General features: G+C 29.6%; 1 protein-coding gene across 1 annotated transcript; it reads left to right on the forward strand.

Moving 5' to 3' along the window:
- Positions 1 to 1,659: 1,659 nt before the first annotated feature.
- On the forward strand, positions 1,660 to 7,466 carry LOC105779087 (glutamate receptor 2.8). The gene is made up of 6 exons (XM_012602839.1): positions 1,660 to 1,721; positions 1,792 to 2,021; positions 4,697 to 6,009; positions 6,114 to 6,426; positions 6,512 to 6,921; positions 7,023 to 7,466. Exons 1-6 carry the CDS (start codon positions 1,660 to 1,662, stop codon positions 7,464 to 7,466), a joined length of 2,772 nt encoding a protein of 923 aa, XP_012458293.1.
- Positions 7,467 to 8,729: the final 1,263 nt, after the last annotated feature.

Genomic DNA, 8,729 nt, shown 5'->3' on the forward strand with positions numbered 1-8,729 from the left:
GAAAGGGATTCAAACTTGGGACCTCATTTAATTTCAATGCTTTCTCATATTTCTTTTAACCATTAGGCTTATTCCTCATTCTTGAAATAATTTTGCAATATTTATTTTAAAAATAAGGCATGTCGCATACTAGGGTGTAAGGTAAAATTTGTAAAATAATAAAAATGATGAGAGAGAAGGGATTTGAACTTGGGTTTCAAGGAACATTTCTCTAACACTTAACCAACAAACTAATATCTCATTTATTTCCTAAAAATGCATAGATAATCTTAAAAAATTAAGGCATGACCACTCTCTCTAGATTCCCAAACCTGATTCTACTAGCCCCCGATTTTCGGGATGTTACAATTCATCTTTCAACTATCAGCTAAGTTTTACCAAACACTTTAAATAAACCGTTAATAGAATCAATTGGTCAAACCAGTTAGTAGAATCAGTTGGTTAAACCAACCACTACAATCAGCAATCAACTATCAGCTATTAGCCAATTGCCAAAAAAAGCTATAAAATTTTTCGAAACTTGCTAACATACTAAAAGATCAATTACAATTCCTTCTAAACAACAACTAAAATAATTAAATACAATATTATAATAATGACTAAAATAAGGTGGACTATTGAAAGATAAGTCTTTAAGGTTTGTCCTGATTCAAAATCCTTGATCCAAGAGATTTGGTACGATATATGGCAAGTTACTCTATGTTGCAATGGTGATGGAAGTAGGCACTTCCATTGACACATAATTGTTACTTCAAATACTTGCCTCAACATGCATAATAGGTTTTGAACTTAAGACATATCGTTTTCATCATTTCTACTTTACTATTTCAACTAATGTCTCATTTGATTTTTATATCATTTTCTATAAATGTATTTGTTCTATAATTCTACTATTTACCTACATTGTGGATATGTCATAATTCTAGCATATATTAATTAGCTAGCTAAGTTATGTCACCCATCAACCGAGTCTTAACTCGTTAGGAAATTACTAAATATCCCATCATTTTACAAAATAAAAAGCATCCTATGCGGAATTTTTAGTCTATTTGTAATTTTAAATGAAATGTAAATACATATAATTAGATTTGAACCCAAAATACCATTATTTTTATATTTCAACTTTACTACTATAACTGAAGTCTCTTTTATTCTTTTAAATATTTTCTAACTATATTTATTGCATAATTTCCATTTGCATGGCATGTTATTATTTTGTATATATAATATATAATATATACATATAATTTGGATTGAATCACATCATCCTCGCCTGCATTGAAACGTAATTAGATAGTTTAAACATAAATAGGTAGAAGTCAATATATATAGATGTATCTTCTTCCAAGGATCCTAGCTTAGTTTATTCATTATGGCCCTTTCAATAATTTAATTTACCTTAAAAACCTAAAATGGAAACTATGGTCTACCCACTTAACCGTCAGATGCTCTTGTCGGCTTGACTGAGAGAACTTTACTATGTTTTTCTAAACTTACATATTCTTGTTCATGCTGGGTGTTATTGATTCAACAAGGAAACAAACAAACTATATTTCATCTTCATTGGAAAACTTCATACGAAATTTCCTGTATGACTTTGGCATTTATTTTTTAATATTCAATAAAGCCCTTTTTTGCATTTATATATAGTTAGGCATCATGATATGGATGAATATACTTGTTTTCTCAGACCCCAAGGGAGGAGGAGGAGGAGGAACAAAGTAATAATCATCAGCCTAGTCCCATGTCAAATTTATTTCAGTTTGTGTGTTTATTTGTTGTTTGTTTTAGGGTAGGGGTGAAGTCGGAGAGTGGTGGTGGAATGATGGAAAACATTGCAGAAGCGAAGAAGGTGGTGCATGTTGGAGTAATCCTTGATGTGAATTCACCAGTTGGATCGGTGGTAAATGCATGTCTTTCCATGGCAATCTCAGATTTCTATGGTGCTCATCCTAACTTCAGAACCAGATTGTCTCCACACCATAGGAACTCCGATGATGCTCTTGCTGCTGCTTTTACAGGTTCTTTATTATTATTATTTAACTTGATCTCAAATTGTGTTTATCAATAATGTTATTTTCAAATTTTAATATTACAATTTTTTGCTTGAAGTGTAATTTATCTTACTGCTAATCCAACCTTTATTATTATTATTATTATTATTATTATTATTATTATTATTATTATTATTTAATCTTGTTGTTCATCTCATCATTGATGTTTTAGGTTTATGGTTGTTTTTATCAACAATATTATTTTCAAAATTTAAAATTACAATTTTTGCTTAAAGTGTAATATGTCTTACCACTAACCTAACCTTTATTATTATTATTATTTTAATAAACAGTACTAGAAGTGTTTTAACATTAAAACGTTCCTAACCATAATTGTTTGTTTTACTTTGAAAGCTATCTTTAACCATTAGTCACTAAATTAAGAGTAAGTATTCGTTTTGATCACTTAACTAAAAGACCTTATAATTTGATAATTAATATTTTCAAAATTATTTTTTGATTACCCAACAATAAAGTGACAACTCTAGTTGATATAATAATAATTTTAATCCTCAATTTTTATACTTTCTATCAATATGACCTGTTTATATATAAAATAATAAAATTTTGAAATTGTTTTAAAAAATTATAAAATTCTAAAATTAAAATTTATATAAAAGTATATAAAATTTTCAAAATAAATAATGCTAGAAAATTATTTTAAATCTTTCAAGTTTTCTCTGCATTATAATGCTCATCTTTAAAATAACATAAAAAATAAAAAAATATTAAGCAAAATTATTGGTTGTCTGTTTTTACCTATTCTATTTCTCGACATAGCTTTTTAGTTATAAGAAAAGAAAATTTTAAAATATAATTTATTTTTACAATTTGGGTTTTGAAAAATAATTTAAATGAATTGAAAATTTGAATTGAGTCCGAAAAAATTGGTATATATATATTTGCTAAAAATATGGCATCAAAGTTCATTTTACAAGCTTGTTTAATATCGGTTCTAGATGTCTTCAAGAGAAAAGAACTTGACTTGAAGATATTATAAAATTGGTCTCGAGAAACAACGACAAAGCATCATGTTATGATTTAATTTTTTTGTTTTGTTTTAAATTTTATTGGATTCTATTGAATTATAATTATTTCCCATACAAATTAGTTCTTCAATAACAACATATTTGAGTTTTTATTTTCTAAAATTTTATATATAATTTTTATTTTTAAATAATTTTGAGTTTTCTTATAATTTCTAAATAGAATTAGGGTCAAATTGAAAGAAAATATAAAATTTTGAACTAAAATTATTATTATACCAACTAAAAACATTAGTGATTAGATTATAATTTTTTACGATTAAATAATTAAAATAAAATCTTAAAATAATTTAGTTACTAATGGTAGAATTTATCCTAAACTACAAGCTAGCGAAACCAACAGCCTGAAAAAATAGCTCTTTTTGATGATCTCTGCAGCTTATTTGTACCCCCACTAATATAAAAATTAATGACACTTCAATCAAATAGTTTCTTTTCGTATACTTGCTCTAAACCCCAAAAAATAATCATCTAAATCATTAACCATTTTTTATATCATAAAACTCGAAAGCTTTTTAGAGGGTTAAAATTAAATTATAATTTTTATGAATTAAAATGTATTTTTATTATAAACTCATAATTTTATAATTTTAGAAAAATTAAATTATAATTTTATTATTTTTAAAAGATTTTATCATATATTTATTTATAATTTTTCAATTTTAGAAAGATTAAAGCATAATTTTTTTAAAGGGGCAAGGCTTGCTTGCTCCTTTCACCCTTAATTATATTGTATCTTATTATTTTAAAATGAAAATTTTACAATCACAAAATTAAAAAGAAAAAATTATTGTTCATTATATTTTAGATGAAATAATTCATAAACACAAAAAATTACAGAAATAATAGCATAGTCAAATAAAGATTAATATAATAATTTTAAATTAAATAATCCAAAGAAAATAGTTCCACAAAAAATATAAAGTTAATTATTTGACACACTTGGTAGAGATTTTTAGATTCACAGGTAGCTAATATGACCGGTACCAAGCGACAATCGGTACCAAGCGACGAACATGCATAAGAATACAAAATAAGGGGCAAAAGATTCTTATCTATCAATAACCTATAAAAGGAAGGGGGAATTATTTGGTACACTCTCAATAGAGTTTTTAAACTCCACAAGTAGGATCAAATGGTTAACAAGTGTCCTATAAAAATATAGTAAAATATTAAAAAATAAATATTTGAAAAAATATATACATTATTTTTAAGGCTGATTGTGAAATAAAAAATGTACACCTGTGAATATATAAAATATTAACCTTAAAAAAACACCTATGGTTTGAATGGAACTGACCAAATACCCAAAAATTTATCTGTTATTAACATAAAAAAAAAAAACACCCAAAAATGGCTTTAATGTATAAAGACAATTTAATTCAAAAGCAGTATTACTTCAAAGATAATCTCCAATCAACTAGCTTGGCTTGAGCCACATTTTGGAAGATGTCTAAAAAAAGGTAATCATGTTCCATTGTGTTCGACAGTTCGGATGAAAAAGTTATAAAATTAATTATACATTATAGATGGTATATTTATTTTTTATAAGATATAGATGGTATAATTAATTACCTATATCCATATGAATTGCAGCTCTAGAGTTGATTGATAAGGAAGAAGTTGACGCCATCATCGGGCCCCAAACGTCAAAGCAAGCTAGATTTGTGATAGATGTCGGCCGAAAGGCCCAAGTTCCAGTTATTTCGTACTCAGCTACAAGTCCCTCGCTCTCTACAACCCAAAATCCTTTCTTTGTTCGAGTAGCCCTAGATGATAGCACACAAGCGAAAGTCATCACTGCCATCGTTCAGGCATTTGAATGGCACGAAGTTATCCTCATCTACGAAGACACTGAATATGGAAGTGATTTAATCCCTTACTTGGCATATGAATTTCAACAGGTTGACATACGACTGAGTTCAAGGTTTTCCTTCTCCCCAAACGATAGTAAATTGAGGATCTTAAAAAAGCTCAACAAGGTAATGGCGATGCAGACAAGAGTGATTGTAGTGCACACGAGTTCTTCCTTTGGGTCTAAACTCTTTTTTCTTGCAAAAGATGTAGCCATGATTAGTGAAGGATATGTATGGATCATCACTGATGGATTATCTAGTTTGTTGGATCCTATGGGAGTTAAGGCCTTTGGTTTCATGCAAGGTGTTTTGGGTATAAGGCCATACATACCGCAATCTAAGGGCCTTAAAAATTTTAAAAGGAAATGGCAAAGTAGGATTCATTCTAGTTCTACGAAACTAAACATTTTCGGGTATTGGGCATATGATACTATTTGGGCACTAGCTAAGGCTGTTGAAATGATTCCACAAGAGAGCTCTAGTGTTAATGGAGAAAATCATCACAGAAATACAAGTCAATTTCCTGTTATAAAAGTCTCAAAAAGAGGTAAAATGATCTTAAATGGGTTATTAAAAACCAAATTTAAAGGCCTCAGTGGAGATTTTAGTTTGGTTGGAGGACAATTGCAGTCTTCAACTTTTGAAATCATCAACGTGATAGATAACGAGGAAAAAGTTATTGGGTATTGGACCCTTGAGAATGGGTTGACTAGGAAACCAGACAAAGCTAAAAATGGAAAATCAATGTCCAAATATGAACTTAAACCACCTATATGGCCAGGAAACACGAAAGACAAACCCAGAGGTTGGACAACACCAATTGGTGGTAAGAAGTTAAATATTGCAGTCCCTCACAAACCTGGCTTTGAAGCATATTTGAAAGTGGCACAGGATCCTTACACCAAGGAGTTCATTATAACAGGGTTCTCTCATGATGTCTTCGAGGAGGCATTAGCGCTATTATCTTTTCCAGTTCCTCGCAAGCTTATTCCTTTCCCCATTGGTCCCAATGGAGGAACATATGATGAGCTTCTTTCCAATGTCAAAAATCAGGTGCTTAGCCTAATCTGTAACCGGAATCTCCGCTAGAATCTTTCTTCATATTATTTCAATTTGTTTTGATGCTAACCAGTAGCCTATTCTTTGTACTGGTGTAGACATATGATGCTGCAGTGGGAGATATAACAATTCTTGCAAATCGGTCTCAGTATGTTGATTTTACATTGCCTTACTTGCAATCAGATGTGTCAATGGTTGTGAAAATCAAAGATGATGAGAGAAATAATATGTGGATATTCTTAAAGCCACTGAGTTGGGATCTTTGGTTAACGACTGGAGTAGCCTTCGTTTGTACAGGATTAGTAGTATGGATTTTGGAACATCGTATCAACAACGAGTTTAGAGGTTCCGCACATCAGCAAGTAGGAACAGTTTTTTGGTTTTCCTTTTCAATTCTAGTGTTTGCTCATAGTAAGTAACATTTCTTCTATCTAATTTTGAATAAATTCAAGTTTCTTCTTTATCAAGCTAACTTGAATGTGTTGCTTGGTTTTAGGGGAGAAGATAATAAACAACTTGTCAAAATTTGTGCTGATTATATGGATATTTGTAGTACTCATCCTCACCCAAAGTTACACTGCAAGTTTGGCCTCGATGCTAACAGTGCAACGTTTGGAACCGACAATCATAGACATCGATGAGCTAAAAATGAATGGTGATTTTGTAGGATATGAAACTGGTTCCTTTGTGAAAGACCTTTTGGTGAAACAATTGGACTTCGATGAGTCTAAGTTGAGGGACTATGGTACTGCTGAGGAGTTTGACAAAGCATTATCAAAGGGAAGCCAAAATGGTGGTGTTGGTGCAATTTTTGGAGCACGACATTGCGTGAATCTTTTTCTTGCCAAGTATTGCGACAAATATATGATAGTAGGACCAACGTACAATACTGATGGACTTGGTTTCGTGAGTCTCTTTCAACCCTAATCTTAAAAACGTGATTATTATTCTTAATCATATATTAATTTTAATTTGACAAAGAAAAAACTTGGTTTCTCTTTGCTTAGGCCTTTCCAAGAGGGTCACCTCTAGTCCCCGTTATTTCCCGGGCAATCTTGAGTGTGATTGAAAATAAGTCAAAAATGGATGCCATGGAACACAAATATTTTTTGCACCTAAAAGCTTGTCAAAAAACGATTTCATCCAGTAGTCTCGGCTTGTATAGCTTCGGGGGTCTCTTCATCATCACGGCAGTTGCTTCAGTGTCTTCTCTCATCATTTACTTCACTAAATTTTTGCAATCTCATTGGACTACAATCCACACCGTGCATCATGACAGTTCATTTTGGTCTAAAATTAGTGAACTGGTAAAGCATTTTTATGACCAATCTCTTTACCCTCTGCCGGCAACCAATAGTACTTTACAAAGTGTTGAAGCTTTGCATGATGTCGAAAATGAAGTTGTTGATACTGTTGTTATTGTTGGCAATGTTAGTAGCTCTACTTTATGATGTAAATAGTTTAGAAAGTTTAGTATTGTTGTTTAAGTGTTCTTAAAATTTGAGAAGTTTAGTATCCTTGGCTTGTGATGTAAATATAATTACTTTATGGAGCTTTTAAGTTAATTTAGCATTGTTGTTGAAAACCCTTTTTTCTAAATAATGTAAAAATGCTTTTAAGAAATTTAGTTTAAAATTTCATGTGTTTACCATTCGGTCAAACTGTTAAGAATTGTTTTAGATATGATCTTATGTAAAAAATAATTAATTTAAATGATATTCCAGTTTCTTAATATTATACTATATATGAAATATTAATTTAAATACTTTTATGTAATTATTATAAATTGTTTGTAAAATGTAATTTGAATATATAAATTATATTTTAAATGTTAAAATCACAAATACGCATAAATCTTGTAAATTAACAAACATTTCATTAAGTGATAGGATAATTTACTCAAATGCAAAATATCTTTATTTTCACATGTCTTTGTCCTTAGGGTAAATTTCATCATTATTCACTCAATTAATAGTGTGTTTCTGTTTTAATCATCAAACTATAAAAACTATCAATGTTGTCAACAATGTTTTCAATTGGTTTTGTTTTGGTCACTATATGCTCAATTGTTAATGAAAATGATGACGTAACCTGTTTTTAATTGGTTTAATAGCACCTATAGTCCTTAAATATTTACACATTCTACTAATTTGATCTTAATTCTAACTAATTTAACAAACTTAACCCTCCATATTTTTAAATTCTATTAATTTACTCCTCAAAAGCATATTCATCATAAATTCTAACATGAAATTATTTAATTAGAAATGAAGAGAAGAGTTTTTTCAAAAAAAAACTTTTACACGTTATCATTATTAAATTTCTAAGAATTTTATTTAATTAAAAAGCAAATATTTATTTTATTTAAAAAATAAGATTATCAAAGATGAAACACAAATAAAAAAAATTATCTTAGATGAACTAAAACAATTCCGGAAGGAAGGAAATATGTTAGGACTTAAAGTCGTTAATTGCTTGAGCTGTCTAAGTTGAACGCAAGTGCCTAATTACAATGGCCACTACAGCTTGGCATTGTGAAAATTAAGTAAACAAAATAACAAAGAACACAAGGGTTGTCTACGGAATTCGATTTCCCTATATCTGCGGAGTCTAGCTCAATGAGTAATTCTACTATCTTTAATCCACAATACATTAAGTAAATCACAGTCTATCAATCCCCAACTATACAGACCTCACCTTTGTACTTAAAAACT

This window comes from Gossypium raimondii, chromosome 4 (genome assembly GCF_025698545.1).
Source record: "Gossypium raimondii isolate GPD5lz chromosome 4, ASM2569854v1, whole genome shotgun sequence".
Taxonomy (NCBI): domain Eukaryota; kingdom Viridiplantae; phylum Streptophyta; class Magnoliopsida; order Malvales; family Malvaceae; genus Gossypium; species Gossypium raimondii.

Coding starts and splice junctions, on each gene's coding strand:
- LOC105779087 (XM_012602839.1), top strand. CDS start 1,660: ATGATATGGATGAATATACTTGTTTTCTCAGACCCCAAGGGAGGAGGA. Junction 6,010..6,113: donor TTTCCAATGTCAAAAATCAG/GTGCTTAGCCTA, acceptor GTACTGGTGTAG/ACATATGATGCTGCAGTGGG. Junction 6,427..6,511: donor AATTCTAGTGTTTGCTCATA/GTAAGTAACATT, acceptor GCTTGGTTTTAG/GGGAGAAGATAATAAACAAC.